Source organism: Cotesia glomerata, linkage group LG3 (genome assembly GCF_020080835.1).
Source record: "Cotesia glomerata isolate CgM1 linkage group LG3, MPM_Cglom_v2.3, whole genome shotgun sequence".
Taxonomy (NCBI): domain Eukaryota; kingdom Metazoa; phylum Arthropoda; class Insecta; order Hymenoptera; family Braconidae; genus Cotesia; species Cotesia glomerata.
The window spans coordinates 20,979,784-21,003,267 of NC_058160.1; the positions used below are offsets into that span (position 1 = coordinate 20,979,784).

Sequence of the window (23,484 nt, forward strand, 5' to 3'; positions counted from 1 at the left end):
GAAAGAGCGGAAAAGCGGGGATCAGGTTTAGGTCTGGATATCTCAATTAAAACGCGTGAATTATTATCAAAAATAACACTAGGAATTTATTTACATTAAATACACTCAATATTTAATATGTTTAATAGCGGATTGTTAAGATAAAAGCGGATTTATAAATTACAGCGTGGTTAGCAAAAGCGAAGCCGGTTGACACGTGGTTGAACACTTTGTCGGCACTAAAAAAGCGGTGAAAAAAATGCACAAATAACACAACTTATCTGAAACAAACTAAACCGAATTATTAACAATTAATTTAAGCAAATTAAATTATTAAATAAGCGAAATGCGGTTAATTAACGAAAAGCAGTAAAGAAAACCAATGGCGACTTGATGCAGCCAACGCGTAGAAGCGACAGATAATAACAATAGTCCGTCTTCCTCCTCATTGCCTTGGGGAAGAAGGCTATTGCTCATGTCTAGGGGGAGCGATCAGCCAATAAAGCGGTCGATTCATGACGTGATCGAGAGGCTGATTTTGTATTGGCGGTTGGATTTTTGCTGGAACTAGCGGTGGACAGGTGCGCCTCTTGAATTTGGGAGTCCCCCAGAGCGCGAAAAGCACTGCTACTGGGCCTTGTTAACCGAACATTCTCCCTCGGGTTGGCGGCTGCGTCGACAAGATCATCTTCTTCATGCGTTAGCGGCAGGACACAGAGCTTTTGTAATTGGACGTATTAGCTCTGTGTTAACTGTCTTAACAGTTACCACGCGGATTTGTCCATCTTCACCTGGATGGACAGCAATTACTTTGGCTAATGGCCACTTGGTTGGCGGGAGATCCTCAGTGGTGATCAGTACTACTGAACCCACCTTGATCTGGTTGCGTCGATGATGCCACTTTGAAATGGCCTGGTAGCGGGGAATGCAGTCCAGTAGTAGCGTTTCCAGAAATGTTGAACCATTTGCTGGACTTTTGCCCAGTGCGAGAGCCGAGCAGGTTGTAAATCTGTCAGCGATGGCTCTGGGATAGCGGTCAGTGACTGTCCGATTAAGAAGTGACCTGGAGTCAGTACAGCCAGGTCAGCAGGATCTTCATTCAGCGGTGTGAGCGGTCTGGAATTCAATATGGCTTCAATTTGAGCCAGTAGCGTTGAATATTGCTCAAGCGTCAACAGCGAGTCTCCGATTGTTCTTCGAAGGTGAAATTCGATAGATTTCACAGCGGCTTCCCATTTTCCTCCAAAATGTGGAGCTCCAGGCGGATTGAATTTCCAGTTCGTGCCATCTTGAGCGATCAAGGTTGATAATTCTCGTAATGTGCGGGATCTTGCAGCGAATAGTCGTTTCAGCTCTTTATCTGCTCCTACAAAATTGGTTCCACAGTCTGAATATAGCGTGTGGCAGATACCTCGGCGACTAGTGAAGCGGCGATAAGCGGCGATGAAAGCGGCAGCGGTGTAGTCAGTTACTAGCTCTAAATGTACAGCTGAACTGAATGCATACAAAGACTTTGCAATCCGGCCTTTGTATGTTTTTGCTCCACGGCCTTGAAACGCTTTCAGGGTGATAGGTCCAGCGTAGTCGTGTCCTGTATGAAAGAAGGATCCAGTTGGATGTACTCGTGGCGGGTGAAGTTGACCCATCAACTGTTGAGCGCGTTCTCCACGATGCTCGTGCAGATAACGCAGCGTAAAATAAATGATCTGACCTGGAACACGGCCTCCAGTCCAGACACTCTTGCGTAAGTCAGCGAGCGTAAGCTGAGTACCTCCGTGAAGCGTTTGTGGTGCGAATCATCAATCAAAATTGATGTAAGCGGTGATTGTCGCGGTAGAATCGCTGGATGCCTCTTCTGGGTCCAGCAATGCGTTTTCAAGCGGCCACCGACTCCTCAGGACCCCTGATGGTCGATGAACGGAGTCAGCTTAGTGATGCTGTTATTTTAGGCAGACCATCACTATCTTGTAGCGTGTGAATCTCTAGCGAAGTATTGTCCTTGAGTGTACTTAATCAAAGGTCAATTTAGCGTTCAGGTCTGGATGGCAGCGGGTGTGGCCAGCGAAGATTGTGGAACTCTTTTTAAAGCGGTCGATGGCACGATGCCAGATGCTAAGCTTCCGTAGCAGTGGAAACAGCTGCGTGTACGCGACAGTACAATTGTTGGAGCAGGCAATTTTCTGCTTTCCAAGTTACTAGTGTCAGACCTTGGCGTTCTTCTCGATGCGTTGCGTTGTCGGTTGGAGGCTCCAGAGTGGGCCAAAGCGATTCTGGTTCATGAAGCCAAGTTGGTCCATGCCACCAGAGAGCGTGTTGTTTCAGTTTTTAGCGTAGGTATACCTCTTGAAGCGCAGTCAGCGGGGTTTTGTTTTTCCTGGAATGAATTTCCAGGAGACATCTTCGAAGCGTTTTGGATTTTTCCCACTCTATTGCGGACGAATGTCTTCCAGCGGATTGCTGGACTTTTAATCCATGCGAGAGTCACGGCGGAGTCAGTCCAGAGATTGATCCTGACATTTTCAAGTGACTGAACTTCTTTAACATGAAGTATCAGTTGTGTTAGCAACCATGCGGCAGATAATTCCAAGCGTGGGATTGTCATGGTCTTCAGCGGTGCTACTTGCGTTTTTGAACACAGAAGTGAGACCTTTGTGTTCCCATCAGCGTCAGTGACTCTCAAATAAACAGCGGCAGCCATAGCGTTTAGCGAAGCGTCTGAGAACCCGTGCAATTCCATAGTTGCTCCAGGTGCTATATTATTCCAGCGTGGAATGCGGATGGATTCGATGTTTCAAAGATCCTCGCGGTATCCAGTCCATTTGTGAATGAGTGATGGTGACAATTGTTCATCCCATGACACTCTATCTAGCCACAGATCTTGCATAAAGATCTTGGCTTTGACGACTATTGGTACGAGAAGTCCTAGCGGATCATACAGCTTAGCGATTTCAGACAAAATAGCTCTTTTTGTCTTGGGCGTCTCTGGCGGTAGCGTGTACTTGAACTGGAGAGCGTCAGTGCGTGAATTCCAGTACATGCCCAGGACTTTTACTGGTGCATCACTGATTTCCTTAAGCGGTGTATCCAGCTGCTTTTCTGGAGCGACTTCAGCGAGTAACCGTGGGCTATTGCTAGCCCATTTGGCAAGCGGGAAGCAGCCTGCTGCACACAGAGCTTTTGTTTGTACTGCAGCCTTGATAGCGTCTTCTTCGTTGTCTGCTCCACCGTAGATGTCATCTACGTAGCGTGTTTTCAACATTGGAGCAACAGCTAGCGGAAAGCGGTGTCCTTCATCCTTTACTAGTTGGATAAGCACACGTACAGCGTCAAAAGGTGCACTAGCGGTTCCGTATGTGACTGTCTTGAGACAGTAAGCGTCTATTAAGTCATTCTCATCTATCCAGAGAATGCACTGAAGCGGCCAATCAAGCGAGTCGACCTCAATCTGTCTGAACATCTTGGTGATGTCAGTAGCGAATAGAATCCTGCTGCAACGGATTCTCAACATCACATCAAAAATGTCAATTTGCGTTTTGGGTCCTGCGTGGAGAATGTCGTTCAATGAAATTCCTGTAGATGTTGCACAGGAACCATTGAACACTGTGCGGAGCTTCGTAGTGGCACTATCAAGCTTCAATACCCCATGGTGAGGCAAGAAGTAAGCGTTTGCGGGCAATTCGTTGACTGGTACTCGTACCATGTGTCCTAGTTGAATGTATTCTGCCATGAATGCACGATACATGTCAGAATATTCTCTTTCTCGCGACAAGCGAGTTATTAATCTGCGGAGTGACCCCATAGCTGCGTTGATAGAGTCGCCAAGTTGACTCTCAAGGGCCTTAAGCGGTAATCTCACTACGTAGCGTCCATCAGGCTGTCGATAATGCGTTTGACGAAAGTGAATTTCACATTCGTCTTCTTCAGCGGTGTTGAGCGGTGAATTTCCTGATGGAACTTCTTCCTGTTCCCAAAACTTAGCGATAGCGTCTTGTAATTCAGTATCTACTGACGCATGTAGTGCTGCGTGTGATGTTGAAGCGTGTTTAGCGGTGACAGCTCCATAGACAATCCAACCAAGCGTGGTGGATTGTGCAATAGGAACATTGCGAGGTCCTCGTTGAATCTCTGCGTTCATGATCTGTGCGGCTAGTGATGCACCTAGAATAATATCTACAGGGCATGGCTGTAGATACTGCGGGTCAGCGAGCTTGAGATTCTCAAGATGCGGCCATTTCGGATCAGCGATCACGAACGATGGAAGATCTACCGTCAGTGTTGGTAGAATATGCATGCTGACATGCATTGATGCGGTCGTACACAGCGAACGAAGCTCAATTGTGCTCACACCTAGTGAGCTTCCTGCGGAGACATTGCCAATGCCCTTGAGCATGACCATGTCACGCTGTAGCGGTTGTCCAAGCTTCTTGAAGAGCGACTGTCTCATAAATGAGAGCTCTGAACCTTGATCAATCAACACTCTGGCGGTGATTGGATTACCATGATGTGGGCGGACCTGGACTAAAGCGGTAGCTAGCAATACTTGAGCGGAAAGCGGATCTGAAATAATCAACAGTTAATTTCAAGTTGTAAACGGTCTAAAGGGAACGATTAGTTGCCTGTGCGGAAGATGTAGACTGCGGTGAAGCTGATTTCGTTGGTGCATCCAAAATGGATGGACATGTGGTGACGTTGACCACATTTTCGGCAATCTTGAGCGGTCTTGCAATCTGCGGCGCGGTGCGGAACACGAAAGTTGAAGCACAAATTGCATTTTTCAACTATCTTGTGTAATTCTCCATAGCGAAGTTATTTAAGGCCCGAAGTTGAGTTTTCAGTCTTAATAAACGGAAAGTTCAGCGTACCGGTGTACGAATGACGATCAGGAGCAGCACCCGATGTGCTCTGCGATGCTCCTGACACTCGACCTTTCCTAGCGGTATTACACTTCACTTAACACAGCACAATTTTTAAGCGGAATAATAAATTAATTTAATTGAGATAGAGCCAGCCTGATCCGGCTCGAGAGACCAATGAATAATTACTGAAAGAGCGGAAAAGCGGGGATCAGGTTTAGGTCTGGATATCTCAATTAAAACGCGTAAATTATTATCAAAAATAACACTAGGAATTTATTTACATTAAATACACTCAATATTTAATATGTTTAATAGCGGATTGTTAAGATAAAAGCGGATTTATAAATTACAGCGTGGTTAGCAAAAGCGAAGCCGGTTGACACGTGGTTGAACACTTTGTCGGCACTAAAAAAGCGGTGAAAAAAATGCACAAATAACACAACTTATCTGAAACAAACTAAACCGAATTATTAACAATTAATTTAAGCAAATTAAATTATTAAATAAGCGAAATGCGGTTAATTAACGAAAAGCGAAAGTAAAGAAAAACTAATGGCGACTTGATGCAGCGAAAGCGTAGAAGCGAAAGATAATAACAATAGTCCGTCTTCTTCCTCATTGAGTTGGGGAAGAAGGCTATTGCGCATGTCTAGTGGGAGCGATCAGCCAATAAAGCGGTCGATTCATGACGTGATCGAGAGGCTGATTTTCTATTGGCGGTTCGATTTTTGCGGGAACTAGCGGTGGACAGGTGCGTCTCTTGAATTTGGGAGTCCCCCAGGAGCGAGTTAATCGCTACTGGGCCTTGTTCACCGAACACTAGCTATCAATAAAAAGTGTGAACTGCTGTTTGCTACTTGAGAAAATGTAATGGCAAAGCCCTCTCCTATCCCTTTATTTGCACCAGTTATTAAAATAAATAATTTGCCAACCAAAAATAACTCTGGACCCATATTAACTAATTTGATAAACTTCGTAAGTCGTTGATACACTTATTGTTAATGGAGACAATCGTTGATAGTAATTCAATACTTCCGTTAGAGCATACACAGAAAGGAAAATATGGGAATTATTCCCATAATTTTATGGGAACAGCTCCCAGGCAATCATAGGAACTATAATATTTACCATAGTAAAAAACGTGCAGTTTTTTCCGCTTTATATATGTTTTGGTGATGCCAGTAAAGATAATGCTCAATTTTATCTATTTATTTTGCTTATCAAGCACAACTTACAGTAATTTTTACAGCTGTTATATTCATCTTCTCTTATTAGTAATTAAGTCTTATTAGTAATTAAAACAATATTTGTTTCAAATATTGTAATTTAAATAAAATTCATATAAATGTTAAATCAATTTACGAAACATTCGAATATTTATTTTAAATGAAGGCAAACGCTATAAAATATATAATAATGATAATTTTTGACAATAATTTAATATTTCCGTTAATATTAAATTAATATTAAATCGAATAATTCAAGAGAAAAAAAATCACGGATTATTTATCACATATTTTTATTATGATACAAGCATTACTGAGCTAACATTACTTCTGAAAATAAGATAAGACAAAATAATTATCAACATACAAATGATCAAAAAATTGAGTTTCTCAATATTCAAACAGTGTTATCAGGGCAAAGTTTTGCAATATTATTGTTCACTCAAGAAATAAGGAATATTGTCAGTTCAAGAATTAATATGTATAAATCTTCTTTCAACATTGAGATATTTGGACTTCTGAATCTTTAAAGTTAATCAAAATAATCAACGTGTTCTCCTGATTTGTAATTATGTTTCTTGATTATGTTAATAAGTCTATTAGCCGCTTGAATAGTAGTAACAACTTTTCCTTCTCGACGGGATTTTTTTATATATTCTGGAACTTCAGAGGTTCTGTTTATGCTTTCCATTTTTCTCAACAAATCAGTATCCACCATATGCGGAGAATAATTTAAAACATTGACTTCTGGAAACTCTTTAGCAAAAACCTGAAAAATTATTTCGTTATAAATTATAAACCTAACTTTGTTTTTACACACACTGAAGATGAAGCTCCTTAAATATAGAAATAGTATATTACACTAGAAGACACTGTCAATAAAGATACTAATTTATAATCTATCATATTACTACTTTCTTTTGAGAAAAGATCTTAATTTAATTAAATAAATTTAAAGTTATAAATATATTATAAATTAACTCTGATTTTAAGAATAAAAAAAAAAAACAGAAAAATAAAATAATAATCGTAAAATGCATAGAAAAAAAAATTAAGAAAAAAATCTGTTTGTGTATTTTTTCAAATAATTATTTGTTCAATAATGAATTTATTTATTTGAGAATATCTATCAGGATAAAAAATATTTCTCGTTTCTTTTGGTAATTTAAATATTAAATAAGTCTCATTTCATTAGAATAAATATTTATTTTCTATAATTAACTTAGTTTCAACCTAAAATCATTGACACATAACAAGACATGAAAATTAAATTTGCCGACATTTGAAACTTTTTATAATTTATTTTATTGATAAATAATTTTTAAAAAATTGAAACAAAAATTTTCACATGTAGAAAATTTTAAAAATTTTACGTGGAATTTTTTAAAAATAGTTTTATAGTTCTAGTTTTTAATTAATAAAAAAATCAAAAATTGTTGAGTGTCGGTCAACTTAATTTTCATACAAGACAGATACATTCATAATAATCACAAGTAAGGTTAGGCTTATAAACATAAGTTCTAGAGTGAGCGCGACTACACGGAAAGAAATACATTGCGGATATCACTATGTCACTATGGGTGTGAACACTATACTGTATGGTTTAGAAGATTTTGATTCGATATAAAAATCGTCAGCATAGATGATTTAGCTATGGTGGGAATAGTAACATCAACAATAGTTATAGCTGATACGCCAATGTCACTATGGGCGTCAGACCCATAGTGACTGGCGACATTTACGATGCTCCTGGCAGAACAGTCTATCCGTTATTGTTATATCTCTTATGCTGATATTAGAGTAGTAACAAAATTAGTTTAATTAATTGAATGGGTTATGCACTGATAGAAGGATTTATTAACTGTTAATAATTTAATTTATTTGAAGACAATTATTTAATTTATTAAATTTTAATAAATATTTTTTAGCATTAAATAAATATCTATTTGGGTGAAAAGTACATTTGTTAATAGTTAATAAGTATTTATTAATAGTTAAGAAATATTTATTAACAATTAGTAAATATTTTGTAGAGTGAATTTGTTTCGCTTGCAATTTGCAATGTCATATGATATAAAGAAAAGATGGCTTACAAATAAAAATCATCTTTATAAATTATTTGCATTAATTATATTACATTATAATAACATTTATTATAAAATACCAAATTTTATCATAGCTCATAATTATCTTTTATATTTTTAAATATTAAAAACGTTAATTTATTTAGTGAATTTAATTATTATCATGTATTCCAGCTATAGGGTTATAAAAAGTGTCAAAAGGAAATTGCTATTTTTACTTTTTATTTTAAATAAATATTCGTTAACAGTTAACAAATGTTCATTAACCATTAATAAATATTTTTAACTGTTAATAAATATTTGTTACCTGTTAACAAATATTTATTAACATTTAATAAATAATTTATAAACTGTGAATAAATATTCATTAAATCCTATGATGTTAAAAAATCATTTATTAACAGTTATTAAAGCTTATTAAATATAAACAAATCCTTCTATCAGTGTGTTCGATGAAAAATATTTAAAAATTTTGTATTAAACTAGTTTAATGTTACAATTAATTTCAAAGTAGTTTTACTAATTTATGAATTTTTATGTCGGTACAGTAGTTGTACCCATGAAATATTGGCCGTAATTCCCCTGATAGCCACAGTTTCAGACCAACCAAGTTGGTGTCAGATAGTTGCCACCAACTTAGCGACAACTTGCGGTCAACTTCCGAATTTGTAACTGTTGGCGCCAAGTTGGCTACAAGTTTCTGAGAAAAAAGAGACCAATCTACTGCCGCAATATGTCGCCAAATTTCTTGAGAAACTTATCGTCAACTTGGTGTGAAAAAGTTTCAGAGCAACTTTTGCCGACAACTTGGTGAACAAGTTGACACCAACCGAGTTACTTTCCAAGAGTTGCCGCCAAGTTGGTGACAAGTTGCGGCAGTAGATTGACAGAAAGTTGCGGCCAACTTGGCTATCAGGGTCGATAGAATTATTGATTGTCGCGCTAAGTAATATCGCGGGAAAAACTAGTAGCATTGCGACATCTGCGATGCACTATGGGGCTGGCGGCAATGCTGTGACGTCAAGCCTCCTATGCGCCCGTGTAATAGACGCAAAGATTTTGGTACCATACAGTATAGTAGATAATCCTATATGCATAGGGCTTATAGCAATGCAATACAACGACATAGGGATATCCGCAATGTATTTCTTTCCGTGTACCTACTTTCGAGCTTTCTGCCGCCTCGAGTCTCGTTATCAGTGCATGAATGCATTATTTGGGCTCCCCGTCGTAGAGCGCATGCGCGACGCGACCACGGCATAAAATATTATATTACACACCTAGGGAAGTAAAGTAAGAAATGTCTCAGATCATATGTAATTGTTGGCCGAGGCGAAGCCGAGGTCAACAAACATGTGATCTGAGGCTTTCTTATTTACTTCCCATGGAGTGTATACTATTTTTTTGTCCGACGAAGGCGGAAAGCGGCAATTTAGTTTAGCGCAGCGGGACGAAAATTGCCACTTTCCGCCCGGAGGCCAAAAAAAGGGTATTTCTGCCGTAAAATCGCAGCGAGAACCCCGTACTTTCGACGGCGTAGTAAGAAAACATATTTTTAATCCAAGAAAATGATATTGAAGAGAACTTGACAATTTGATTAAAAAATTTTTTTGTCTTGAAACTCCTTGTCTTAGTTTAATAAATTCTATATTTTGATCAAGAGTATATAGTATTTTTTTGAGACACAATCAAATTCTTCGTTAAAAAATGTAATTGCTTTCAACTAATAATTAATCGAGTGTTCTTTAAGAATTTACATTCTTGGTTTAAGGAAAAGTTTCCCAATTCAAAACAAAAAAAAAATTTCTCTTCATTCAAGAGTTTTGTGATCTTAATTCAAAATAAAATTTCTCGAGTTGAGAAAACTTAATTTTTCAAAACATTAATGAAATTTTTAAGAGAATATTTTTTTTGAATCAAGCATTTTTTCCAGTGTTAAGATTAACTAATAAAAAAAATTAAGAAAATAATTTTATTACTTTGAAATACATCTCACGTGCAGCTTCTGCAGAATTGTAATAACCCAATGACTGGTAAGGTGTCAAACTTGCCCATGAGGTGAGATTGATGACCAGTTTTTTCGCTCTAACCTTATCATTAAATATTTTCATAAATGTAGAAGTCAAAACAGCTGGTGAAAAAACATTTAAGTTATAACATTTTTCCCAAACATCAAAATTATCCATTTCGTTGGTCAATTTGCTTATGTCACCAACACTTCCAACGTCGTGGATGACAATAGCACCATCATAATCATTTGGATTAATGCGTTTTCTAATTAGATCTTTAGTAAAATAAAAAAATATCAGTAATTAGTAAAAAAAAGGTGGATATAAGTATTAATTATGATGCAATATTAACAAATACTGCTATTACCTTCTAACTGATCAGCTTGCGCTATAGATAAATCTATACTAGCGTAATCAACATGGACCCGGTTGCTCATTCTACTAGTTGTTTCTCGCAATCCGGTTTTATTTCGAGCTATCAATAAAAAGTGTGAACCGTTATCTAATATATTTGAATATTTAATAGCTATTTCCCTTCCGATGTCTTTACTAGCCCCAGTTATCAAAACAAATATTTTGCCAATTAAAAAAAACTCAGGACCCATTTTCACTCAATAATTAAACGTAAATTATCGGAAAATAATTAACAAAATATCAGTTAAGTATTACTGTTGAAATATTACAGAAATTTGTAAAATTTTGTTCACGTTATATACTCTTTAATTACGCAAACAAGAATAACATTCAAATATTTAACAATGTTTAAAGAGTTATTTTTAAGGCTTATATTTTTATTTTTATTAAATTTATAAAAATATGAAAGCAAAAAAAAAGCTGAGTAAATTGCAATAAAGACGAAAAAATTTTTCAAAATACTTAAAGACATTTTTTCATTTATCTTCTTCTTGGTAGTTTTTTGATATTCATGTTTTTAAATGACATGTCTAACAAGATGAAATTATTAAAAAAATATAATTTAAGCAAGTATGAGCTAGGTACTAAAGTGGAAATGAAGAAAGACGGTTAAGCGGTAAGGGGAAAGTCGTTACTGACAGATTTTTAGTATATAATATATAGAAAAACATTCAACATTCGCTAGTAGATGCATGCATGTATTTTTAGTTCTATTATAACTTAAGTTTGTAAAGAATTTTTGATTAATTCGGAAAGTTATGCATTTTTGTTATTTTTTTCTTTTTTTTTTTTTTTTTTTTATTAATATCATCATTCGTAAACTTACTTTCACCCTGAAGTTCTTTGTAAATATTTGTCAACGATTTCTAGGGAAAAAATCTGGAAAACGGTTGACCCTAAAGGCCATCCCTGCAACTTCCCGCTAATTCCATATCTAAGCGCTTAAAATTGTTCTTATGACGTTTTTGAGCTCTTCGAGCTCAAAAATATAATTTATATGTTATTTCGAGCTCTACGAGCTCATAGAGTTAGCTGCTCAGTAGCATAGCAGGGGGGCTTCTGGATATCGGTAAGGTAGGAATCTGCATTACCGACTGAGTGGTTCGTGTCCATGCTAAATTATCGACCATATTTTCAGCCCTTTTTTGAATTCTTATACCCACCATTTTGGCGCCCCTTTTTGAATTTTCATTTCCACCATTTTGGCGCCACTTTTTGAATTTTTATTCCCACCATTTTGGCGCCGCTTTTTGAATTTTTATACCCACCATTTTGACCATATTTACAACCCTTTTACCGCAATTTTTTAGCTACATTTTACCCCCACTATTTTAAAAAACTAGTTCGATGACGCAATCCTTACTGCGCAATTTACCCTCACTTTTATCGTGTATTGTGGTGGGGAATCAATGATATAAAGTCAGCTCGCGACCGCGAGATCATCATTCAGTTTTTGTTCTTGAACTTGAACACTGCAAACCGAGCTGTGGAAGCATCTATAAATATTCATCAGGAACTACTTTTGGCCTATAAAAATGGATCTACAAGAACTTAACAAAGTCAACTTGTCATCAGGATATCTACCCACGAAGAAGATCTACGATTTGGAAGAGGGTGAAATCTACAGGATTAACCAGCTGAAAACGATACCAACTAAGTTTGGATTGAAATACATCGCTATAATTGAATCAGAATTTCAAATTTTTCTTCCCGCTAAGACTGTTAAATACTTCAACGCTCATGCTGACATTTTTACAAAATTATCAGAAGTTGCAGAGAGTAATCTTCTTTACTTACACTATCATCAAAAGGAAAATAATCTGTTCGAGTTTGTAATAAAATCTTAAATTTACAATAATAAACAATTTTAACATAAAAAAATATGATTTTGAGCCTTTACTTATTCATCCTTACTAAACTTTATTGATCTGTTTTAATCAATAGATATTATTATTAATTTCATTTTTTTTTCAAATAAATAAATAAATATTATTATTATTTTGGAGAAAAAAAATGACGAAAAAAATGACGAAAAAAAAAAAAAAAAAAAAAAAGCTGTTTGTAAAGTCAGTTTATGAAGGATAGTTTTGCGTGACAACAACATAAAGAAATATTGATGAAAAATTGCATACTCATGTGAATTGAATTAAATTATCATTATTTTGTATTTAAATATAAAAAAAATGATTGAATATTCAAAAATTATTTTATCAAAAAAAGGACTTATTGATACATTGTTAATCAAAAATTGATACAGTAATTTGATATAATTAGCTCAATTATTTCATTAATTTATCGTTTATAATCATTCTTATTAATTTAGAATTAATATGATCAATAATAATAATAATAATAATCTGATATATTCTAACATAAATATTTTTTTTTTAAAAAAACATTAATTTTTAATTTGTTTAAATATAATCATGAGCAATTAGTTATAGAATAGTATTCTAACTGTTAGCTCCAATGTCACACGAGAAGAGAGAGAGAGATATATGTGTCACAAGCTTGAGTCTTTCTATCGTCTGCTTGATCGTGTCTCCCTATCGCTTGTTGCATGTTCTCGCTTGCACGCACAGACTCAGGTGGAACGTGACACTTTTTTATGAACAGTGACGGTGTTCATCAATTTATAAGACGTTATCAAATAAAAAAAAAAAAAAAAAAAAAAAAATAAATAAATAATTATAATAATAATAATACTTACTTTCATTAGCTTACTAATAATAATAATAATCAAAATAATAATATAAATTAAAGTTATGATCATGATAATAGTTAAAGTAGTAGTAGTAGTATATGACTACCCAATTTCAAAACACAGTTACTGACAATTTCAAGATTTTCTTATTAAAGAAAAAATTTGTGTGCTTAATTGATTAAAAAAAAAAAAAAAAATTTGTTTTACGAATAGAAAATACTTAAATATAAAAATATTTTTTTAAGAAAAAAGTTATAAGAAATAAAGCTATACTAAAAATCAGTTATAAAAAATTTTGCAGTTACTGTGTTTTAAAATTAGGCAGTCGAGTAGCATTACTCATCAACATTGAATTAAAAATAATAATAATAAAAAAGAAAAAATATAATTTAAAGTCATGATATTTATCAACCTTTATTTAAATAATCAAAATAATAATAATAATATAAATTAAAGTTATGATTAAACATTAAAGTAATAATATCGATCAACATTAATTTAAATAATCAAAAATAATTTAAATAATCAAAAATAATTTAAACTAAAGCCATGATAATAATAATAATAATAATAATAATAATAATAATTAGTGATAATGATAATAATGATAAAATAAAAAAAAAAAATAATCTTAATTTAATAATAATTGTTATTAAAATATTCAGTGTCGTCATTTTCAACATCTGAATCAGAAAATTCAGATGGTGTCTCGCCTACTGACCCCACCGGTGATGGTAAACGCCTTCTTAATCTAATTAGTAATGGCGACCGTTCTTCTTCTGACAGCAACACAGTTGTTGCTGTTGACGGTGTTGGCGAGTCTGGGAATAAGCAACGACGTGAGTTGGGGTTAGCATTGCAGAACTCACATCGTTGCTTAGGCGGTGTTACCAGATCCAATTCTGGTAACGATGGTGGTGCCCATTCTCCAGCTGCCGCCACTTCTAATGATGCTGGCAACGAGGGTGATGGTGGTGACGAGGGTGATGGTGGTGGTGGTGGCGGTGGTGTAGCAGCCCTCCACCTCCTTAATCGTCGTGGTGCTTGTGGGGTTGATGATGCTACTGGTAAATCCCAGCTTACACCGCGACGTGGTGGACTCGAGTCTGCATTTGGATGTGAACCTGGTGGTGGACTCGAGAGTGCAGCTAACTGCTGACTTGAACCTAGTTGCGGGCTGGTTGTTGCAAATCGAGGTCGTCGTGCAGTGTTTGAGCCAGGCTGCTGCTGACTCGGACCTGGTTGCGGGCTGGTTGTTGCAAATCGAGGTCGTCGTGCAGTACTTGAGCCAGGCTGCTGACTCGGGCCTGGTTGCGGGCTGGTTGTTGCCAATCGAGGTCGTCGTGCAGCTTGAGGCGCACGGTTGCGTGGACGAGGCTCAGACAAACGTTGTAAATGTTGTTGTTGTTGTTGATGATGTTCCTGTTGTTGTTGATGTTGTTGTTGTTGTTGTTGTTGTTGTTGTTGTTGTTGTTGTTATTGTTGTTGTTGTTGTTGTTGTTGTTGTTGTTGTTGTTGTTGTTGTTGTTGTTGTTGTTGTTGTTGTTGTTGTTGTTGTTGTTATTGTTGTTGTTGTTGTTGTTGTTGTTGTTGTTGTTGTTGTTGCCGTTGTTGTTGCCGCAACCTTCGTCGTTGTCGTCTGAGTCGCCGCTGTTCCATCTCAACCTGTCTCAGATGATAGTCAATCCGATTTCCCCAGTTAATAATTGAAGCATCCATATTCAAGAAAATTCGCTGAGCGCCATTTTCAACAACTACATAAATTTGGTTTTGACTTCTTGGGGCTTGAAACCGCCATGATCGGTTTGGCTCATCTAAAATTAATTCAGCACCCAAGTGACCAATCGAAATAAATGGATGCCTGAAAACTTGTCCCGCGAGCACAATGGTAATCAACTCATTTCTTATGTGGTTGATCAAATCTTCAAAATCCCCATTGAAATAATCATGCCAATACCTTGGTATGATTAAATTAAAATTTATGTACTGATCGATCATTATTCCTTGAAGACGACGATCCATTTTTCTGAAACTATAAGAAAATTTTTTCAATATTACAAGACATTATTTAAATTTGTTTGAAAAATTTTTCTTTCAAAAAATTTATCTCAATTTATTTATTTATTTTTAAAATTTTTCTTTAATATATTTCTCAATTTTTATTTATATCAATTTTTAATTTTTGTCTTAACCAACTTATCACATCACTAGTACTTTATTTAATTTATTTATTTATTTATTTCATTAATTGATTAATTAATTAATTAATGCTATCAATTCATTTATTTATTTAGCTACTTTTAATTTATTTCTTTTGTCTTAACAAACTCATCACTAGCACTTTTATTTAATTCATTTTTTTTTTTTTTTTTTTTTTTTTTTCAATTTTATGTATTTATATAAATTTATTTCTATCTATTATAATTGATGTTATCAATTCATAAATTATTTATTAAGCTAATTTTAATTATTTTGTCTTAAGAAACTTTTCAAATCACTAACACTTTTATTTAATTTATTATTATTATCATTATTATTTTTCGATTTAATCTATTTATTTATTTATCTTCAATTTATTTATTTATTAATTTTAATTTATTCAATATTTATTGAAATAAATGAATTGATGATATCAATTATCTATTGTCTATTTAGCTAATTTTTTCTTAACCAAATTATGACATCACTAAAACTTTAATTTATTTATTTATTTATTTATTTAATTTATCACATCATTTAATTTATTATCATTATTTGTTTTTATTTTTTTTTTTTTTTTTTTTTCACTTGATTTATTTATTTAATTATTTAATAATTATTATAATTAACAAAATACTTACATGTTACACTTGCTGTTTTCCAAAATGTCTGATAACAATGACCGTTTAACAGCGTGTCCAGACCTGTTCTATGGTTGCCATTGTTCTTCTAAAAACTATAACATTTCCGAAAACGGAAAACGCGACACCCGCGACACCCGCGACACCCAAGCTTCGGGTGGAGACGGAGAATACAAAGTCTCATGCTAGTGACTGAGACAGCAATATGGTGGCTCTTGTAAACAAACCGGTGTGCTGTCACCAGTCTATGTTTGGTTGTGTTGGTTAAAAAAATATAACAGTTGACAATAAATTTTGAAATAATTATCAATAATTATTAAGAATTTATTTAATAATAAATATCAATCATCAAAATGAGATGACATTGCTTTTTAATAATTTTACTATTCATTTAATGTTGAAAAAACCGGGAAAAAATTATAATTTAAAAATTACTTTAATTTTTTTCATTGAAAAAAAATTTTTTTTTTTTTTAAATACTCTTGTAATTATATTTTATTTATAAAAATTTTTCAAATTTTAATTATTAATTTTTTCTTATAAATTAACTATATTTAATAAATATAATTCAAAATCTCCCGCGACAAAAAAATCACTTGTCAATAAATAAGTCGATTCGAGACGCCCTCTAACAAACCTTAGAATTTGTCTATGATGGTAACTGGACTATGTTGGTAAATAGAATTGTGCTATTAACATCAACTCCAAATTTAAAATATTTAAATTAAAATATTATTATTAATTTATTTGAAAAATATTTAAATTTAAACTATTACTAATTCATTTAAAAAAATTTTTAATTACTACTAATTTATTTAAAAAAATATTTAAATTTAAACTATTATTAATTTATTTTGAAAAGTATTTGAATTTAAACTATTATTAATTTATTTTAAAAAAAGTATTCAAATTTAAACTATTATTATTTTTAATTTATTTTAAAAATTATTTAAATTTAAATTTAAACTATTATTATAAATTTATTTTAAAAAAATTATTTAAATTTAAACTATTATTATAAATTTATTTAAAAAAAAAAAATTATTTAAATTTAAACTATTATTATTAATTTATTTATTTTAAAAAAAATTATTTAAATTCAAACTATTATTATAAATTTATTTTAAAAAAATTATTTAAATTTAAACTATTATTATAAATTTATTTAAAAGAAAATTATTTAAATTTAAACCATTATTATTATTATAAATTTATTTATTTTAAAAAAATTATTTAAGTTTAAACTATTATTATTTATTTAAAAAAAAAAAAAAAAAAAAAAAAAAAGCTGATAATGAAAAATAATTATGTTTTATTGTTTTCTACAAAATTTACACTTAATTACTAATGGAATATCATTAAAAAATTCATCATATTCGATAGCTGTTGTTGTATAATGTTCATTACAGCGTCTGTATTTCATGATGTCCTTGTCCTCTTGAAGAGCTGTTGGTAATTTTAACCAGATACTGTTGATTTTATCAGCAGCACATCCAATAATAAAATATTTAGGTAGCATGGCAATATCTTGAGGTCTCATATCTTCAATACTCAACTTGCAAAATAATTTTAGGGATTTTTCAAGCGATGGATTCCCGCAGTAATTTTTGACAAACCATTCTTTTAATTTTTTAACATTCTCTAAAGCACACCAGTACAAGTCGGCATGTTGTTCATGGTTGCTGCAGAAATTACAGTAATAATCCTGGCGTTTTTTCAATGGTGGACAGTCCAGATTCTCCAAGTCAATAATTGTCTTTGACTTGATAATATTTTGTAGCCAGCGTTTTTTCTCTAAGCCCTTGACATATATGAACTGCTTGTCAGCGGTTGCTTTGTCTATGACTTGGTTGAGTTTGTCATAAGCAACTTGTCCTTGACTCCAGGAAATTTTATGACAAGCAGCTATGATGGCTTTGTTAAGTCGCTGGTAGTGTAATGATTGAGAGCTCCACGAGTAAGGTGGCTTGAAGACTGTACTTGATATTTCTTCAATCTCCTGGTCAATGGTAATCCAAGCCAGCTCCTTGGCTATGAAAGTTTCACCTTGAAATCCTTGAACGTCGATTATAATTTCCATGATGCTTCCAAGTTGAAGAAAAGGTGAGAAGTGAACCGCTGGGAAATCGCGGTGTTTATATAATATTAGCCGTGGAAGGTGGCGATTGGTTGTTACTGAGTAGTGGGAGAAACGATTCGCGGTGAGAAAGGGGTTATGACGTCAGAGAGAACCGCGCGCGCTGCATAGATGGCACTAAAATTTGATTGGTCGTCGTGAGGTGGTGGTGGTAGCGACATCTCAGCGGGTCTGGAAGGGGTATCAGAAAGGATGATGCAATTTGTGAGAATATATAAACAGGTAATTCTGTGAGCATTTTCATTCTTAAATCTTCAGTGATACTATCAAGAACAAGTTCCTACTTAAGAAAAACTTTGTAAGAAAACTTTCAAGGAACAAGTTTCTCCTTAAGAAAACTTTGTAAGAAAACTTTCAAGTTTATACTTAAGAAAAACTTTGTAAGAAAACTTTCAAGGAACAAGTTTTTACTTAAGAAGACTCTAGCCAGCAAATCAGTGCTTTTCTAGTCAAAATGGATTTGAAAACAGTCATCAACAACTTGGTGGCGACAGTCATCACCGCATATGAAAACCTTGAGCAAGCTGATCAAGTTTCTCAAGAGACTAGTTTGAGGTGGTTTCAGATTTGTGAAAACAATGTCCAGTACTACACTACAATACTACTGGACCCCACCTCAAACGTTCATCTACGGCAATGTGTACAGTCAAACATTGCCATTTTAAACACCTATGGTGAAAAGTTTATAAGCTTGAGCCATAGAGTTGTTGGTGGTGACCTTGGTCATCAACATCAAGTTGCAGCTATCAAATGGCAAGATATGGAAAGTGCATTCCAGGACAGAGTTAAAACTGGATGTGTAATCAATCTTAGACACACCGATTTAAAAGCTTTTTTAAGAGAGGCTGAAAATATGGCTATAGAGAAGATCCAACAATCAATGCAGGAGCATGGTAGCTTAAAAGTATACACCCAGCTACTCTGCAGATTTGAAAATCATAAAAATGATGCTGTTGTTGTAGAAACAAAGTCTTTTCAAACTAAGACTTCTACAATATTAGCCAACACAGAACTGCATGAATGGTTCCAAGACAATGTTACAGATCAACTGCTGAAAAAAATTGAGGATTTTAATGAGAATCAATCTGGATGGAGTTTGACTGAGATTCTCAACCTCAGCATCAACATATCAAGATATGCACCGCTCCAAGCAGGTCTCTCAACGTTTGTGCTGCTTCCTAGAGACATTCAGAAGAAGAAAGCTGTTGTAAATATAATGAATGAAGACCACTACTGTTTCCTTTGGTCAGTTGTAGCAGCTTTATATCCAGTTTCATCAAACAGCTGTGTAACATCATCATATCCATATCCCAGCTCAGTACTAGATCATACAGGTATAAAATTTCCTATAGAACTTAAAGATATACCATTGTTTGAAAAACTTAATGATTTAAAAATCAATGTGTACGGTATAGAGGCTAAAGAAGATGATGATGAAAAAGATCCTAGCATAATTGTACCGCTATATCTAAGCTCAAATCTTGATTGTCAAAAAGACACTATTCACTTACTTATGATAGAAACAAATATTACTTTAAATGATGATGATAGTATTGAAAACCATAGGCCAATATTTCATTTTGCATTTATTAGAAATCTGTCACGTCTAGTAAAAAGTAGCATCACAAAAGGAAAAACAAAATTATTCTTTTGTGATCGATGTCTATGTCATTTTAAACTTGAAAGTTCTTACCAAAGACATTACACTGATTGTCTTTCACATAATAAAGTAAAAATGAGCCTTCCTAGTCAAGAAAACAAAATCCTATCTTTCAAAAATCATAGCTTCAAAGACCCTGTTCCGTTTGTTGTTTATGCAGATCTGGAAAGCGTTCTCGAGCAGGAAACAGAACATATTCAAAAACATACTCCTCATAGCATTGCTTATTACTTACACTGCAATTATGACAATTCATTATCTAAATTTAACATCAATCGTTCATCTGAATGTATAAAATGGTTTGTCCAAGAGCTTGAAACTATTAGCCATCAAGTTAGTAATCTTTTAAGAAACCCTTTACCTCTTCCAAAGTTAAATAATGAGGAGCAAAGATCTTTCAATCAAGCAGTGAATTGTCATATTTGTGGTAAGTCATTCAATTCTGCCAGTGATAAGAAAGTTAGAGATCATTGTCACTTCACGGGTAAATTTAGAGGAGCTGCTCACAACTCCTGTAATTTGAACTTTCAACAGACACATATTATACCAATAGTTTTTCACAATTTAAGCGGTTATGATTCACGTTTCATTTTAGAATCTGTAACAACTGTTTTTAAAGGTAAAATTGAGATATTACCTATCAACAAAGAAAAATATATAGCTTTCACCAAGACTGTAGACGATACAACTATTCACTTACGTTTTATCGACTCATTTAGATTTATGGCGTCTAGTATAGACAAACTTTCTTCCTACTTGACTGACGATAGCAAAATTATTACAAGACAGTTTTATTCAGATCCTGAAGAATTAAAATTGGTAACTTCTAAAGGGATATTTCCCTATGAATATGTAGACTCATTGGAAAAATTAGACGTGACAAAACTACCTGACAAACAGGACTTTTACTCACGACTCAATGACAAGCATATCAGTGATGAAGACTATACGTTTGCTCAGAAAGTTTGGGATAAATTTAACATACAAACTCTTGGTGAATACTCGGATCTCTATTTAAAAACTGATGTCTTGTTACTGGCAGACATTTTTGAAAATTTCCGTTCAAGTTGTTTCAAAACTTATGAATTAGATGCTCTTCACTACTATACTGCTCCAGGACTAGCTTTTTCAGCAATGCTTAAACTCACAGGAGTCCAACTCGAACTATTACTAGATCCTGAAATGATACTCTTCTTTGAGAAGGGTATTAGAGGTGGAGTATCACAATGTTCTAATCGCTATGCTCGAGCCAATAACCGCTACATGGGTAAGGACTTCAACCCTGAAGAAGATGAATCTTACAACTTATACCTAGATGTAAATAACTTGTATGGAAGCGCAATGAGCATGCCTTTACCCCAAGGTTCTTTCACATGGGAAAATAACATCAGTGAGGAAAATATTTCATCATTATTCACTTCTAACGAATCTACTGGGTACATTCTCGAGGTAGACTTGGAGTATCCAAAAGATCTCCATGAGTTACACAAAGACATGCCATTGTGTCCTGAGCATTTTACACCACCAGACGGCAAAACATCTAAGCTAGCCACAACACTGCATCCAAAGAAAAACTATGTTATTCATTATAAAAACTTGGAGCAGTGCTTACAACTAGGTATGAAACTTGTCAAAGTTCATCGAGTTTTAAAGTTTGCTCAATCAGCATGGCTTAAACCATACATCGATAAGAACACTGAATGTCGACAAAAAGCCACCAATGAGTTTGAGAAGAATTTTTACAAACTGATGAACAACGCGGTATTTGGCAAGACTATGGAGAATGTGCGTAAGCACAAAGATATCAAGCTGGTTAGTGAATGGCGAGGTCGATATGGTGCTAAAAGTTTGATCTCCAAGTCCAACTTTCATAGCTTCACCATTTTCGGTGAAGATCTTGTAATAGTCGAGTTGAATAAAGTTAACGTTTATTTTAATAAACCTATTTACGTTGGCTTCAGCATACTTGACTTGTCTAAGACTTTCATGTATGACTTTCATTATAATTATGTGAAAAAGATTTTTTCTAATGATGATTCAAAAATGCTCTATACCGACACAGACAGTCTTATTTATCACTTTAGAGTCCCTGATATTTATGAAATTATCAAACGTGATATTCACAAGTTTGATACCTCTGACTACCCGCTCGATAATGCATACGATATTCCTCAGAAGAATAAAAAAGTTCTGGAGCTCATGAAAGATGAGAACAATGGCAGAATTATGTCAGAGTTCGTGGGTCTCAGAGCAAAATTGTATGCCTTTAAACTATATGATAACGAAGCTGAGGTTGAAAAGCGAGCAAAGGTAGTTAAAGGATCAACTCTGAGGAAAATCACGTTTGATGATTTCAAAAACTGCTTAATTGATCATGTTAATGTACATAAGGATCAATACTTAATTAAAAGCAATAAGCATGTTGTAAAGACAGTGCTCCAAGAAAATAAGCTTGCCTTGAGCTGGGATGATGATAAACGCCAGCTGCTGGATAACTCCACAGACACCCTACCATGGGGTTTTAAGAATGTTAATTCGGAACCAGCAGCTAAACGACAGAAAATGTAAAAAAAAATAGATTTAAGTTTGTAAATACTTAGGATTAAGTTTGTAAATAATTAGATTTAAGGTTTATGTTAATAAATATTTATTATTATTATTATTACATATCTGACTTATTAATCCAACTGTTATGACTATTATCAAAACCTAACCACTTTACATAATATTTATTTCCTCGTGTTTTTATAACTTTCTCAACAAGATACACATCTGGATATTTGACTTTGCTCAGTTCCTCTTCGTAAAATCCACCTTCGATTGGTTGATCTTGATAGTCTACTAGCTTATAAGTTGTTGGAGTTGTATTCTGTACTGTCTTGATTGTGAAAATCTCTGTGGTCAAGTTTGGTGTGTAGCCTTTCTCGAATACATTTTTGTACTTGCTGATTCGGACTTTGTCCCCAACTTTGAACTTCTTCTTCTTTTTCTGTTGTGACTTGGCTTGCAGTGGTTGATATATGTTTTCCAGCAGCTGTTTTTCCTGAGCAGCAGTTACATCAGCAGGCTTCATTTTAATAGTCCGATGCTTGGTGGTATTGTAGGATTTTACCAAGTTATCAAGTATATCAGTCCACTTGTAGCTACCACGAGCTGTGAATTCTCTCCACATTTTAGTCTTAAGTGTTCTATTGAAACGCTCACAAATAGATGCTTTGAGATTGCTGAATGTTGAGTAAAGATTTATCTTGTGCTGCTTCATCAGATCTTTGAATTCCTTGTTGTAAAACTCTTTACCCTGATCAACATGGAGATTCTTAGGTATACGACCTTGTTGGAGTACAGACTTCATAGCACTAGTAACATCAACACCACTTTTTGATTTAATTGGAACTGCCCAAGCATACTTTGAAAAAATATCTATTATTGTAAGTAGATATTTATATCCTTTATTAACTGTTGCATATGGAATCATCTCAACCAAGTCAGCTTGCCAAGTCTCATCGAAACTTCGGATGTCAACATGACGACGTTTATAGTTCCCGCGAGCTGGTTTGTGAAGCTCTTTAGCTATC

The 23,484-nt window shown here is 34.1% G+C and overlaps 3 protein-coding genes across 3 annotated transcripts; 1 reads left to right on the forward strand and 2 right to left on the reverse strand.

Moving 5' to 3' along the window:
* Positions 1 to 2,770: 2,770 nt before the first annotated feature.
* LOC123261445 lies at positions 2,771 to 4,659 on the reverse strand. Its single transcript, XM_044723038.1, has 2 exons — positions 4,596 to 4,659; positions 2,771 to 4,536 (listed from the first exon to the last, which is right to left on the reverse strand). Exons 1-2 carry the CDS (start codon positions 4,657 to 4,659, stop codon positions 2,771 to 2,773), a joined length of 1,830 nt encoding a protein of 609 aa, XP_044578973.1.
* Positions 4,660 to 6,561: 1,902 nt separating this feature from the next.
* On the reverse strand, positions 6,562 to 10,823 carry LOC123261214 (sepiapterin reductase-like). Its single transcript, XM_044722758.1, has 3 exons — positions 10,522 to 10,823; positions 10,125 to 10,429; positions 6,562 to 6,830 (listed from the first exon to the last, which is right to left on the reverse strand). The coding sequence occupies exons 1-3, from the start codon at positions 10,757 to 10,759 to the stop codon at positions 6,594 to 6,596; spliced, it is 780 nt and encodes a 259-aa protein (XP_044578693.1). The 5' UTR covers positions 10,760 to 10,823; the 3' UTR covers positions 6,562 to 6,593.
* A 7,880-nt stretch (positions 10,824 to 18,703) lies between these two features.
* On the forward strand, positions 18,704 to 22,477 carry LOC123261446. Its single transcript, XM_044723039.1, has 2 exons — positions 18,704 to 21,897; positions 21,994 to 22,477. The coding sequence occupies exons 1-2, from the start codon at positions 18,704 to 18,706 to the stop codon at positions 22,475 to 22,477; spliced, it is 3,678 nt and encodes a 1,225-aa protein (XP_044578974.1).
* Positions 22,478 to 23,484: the final 1,007 nt, after the last annotated feature.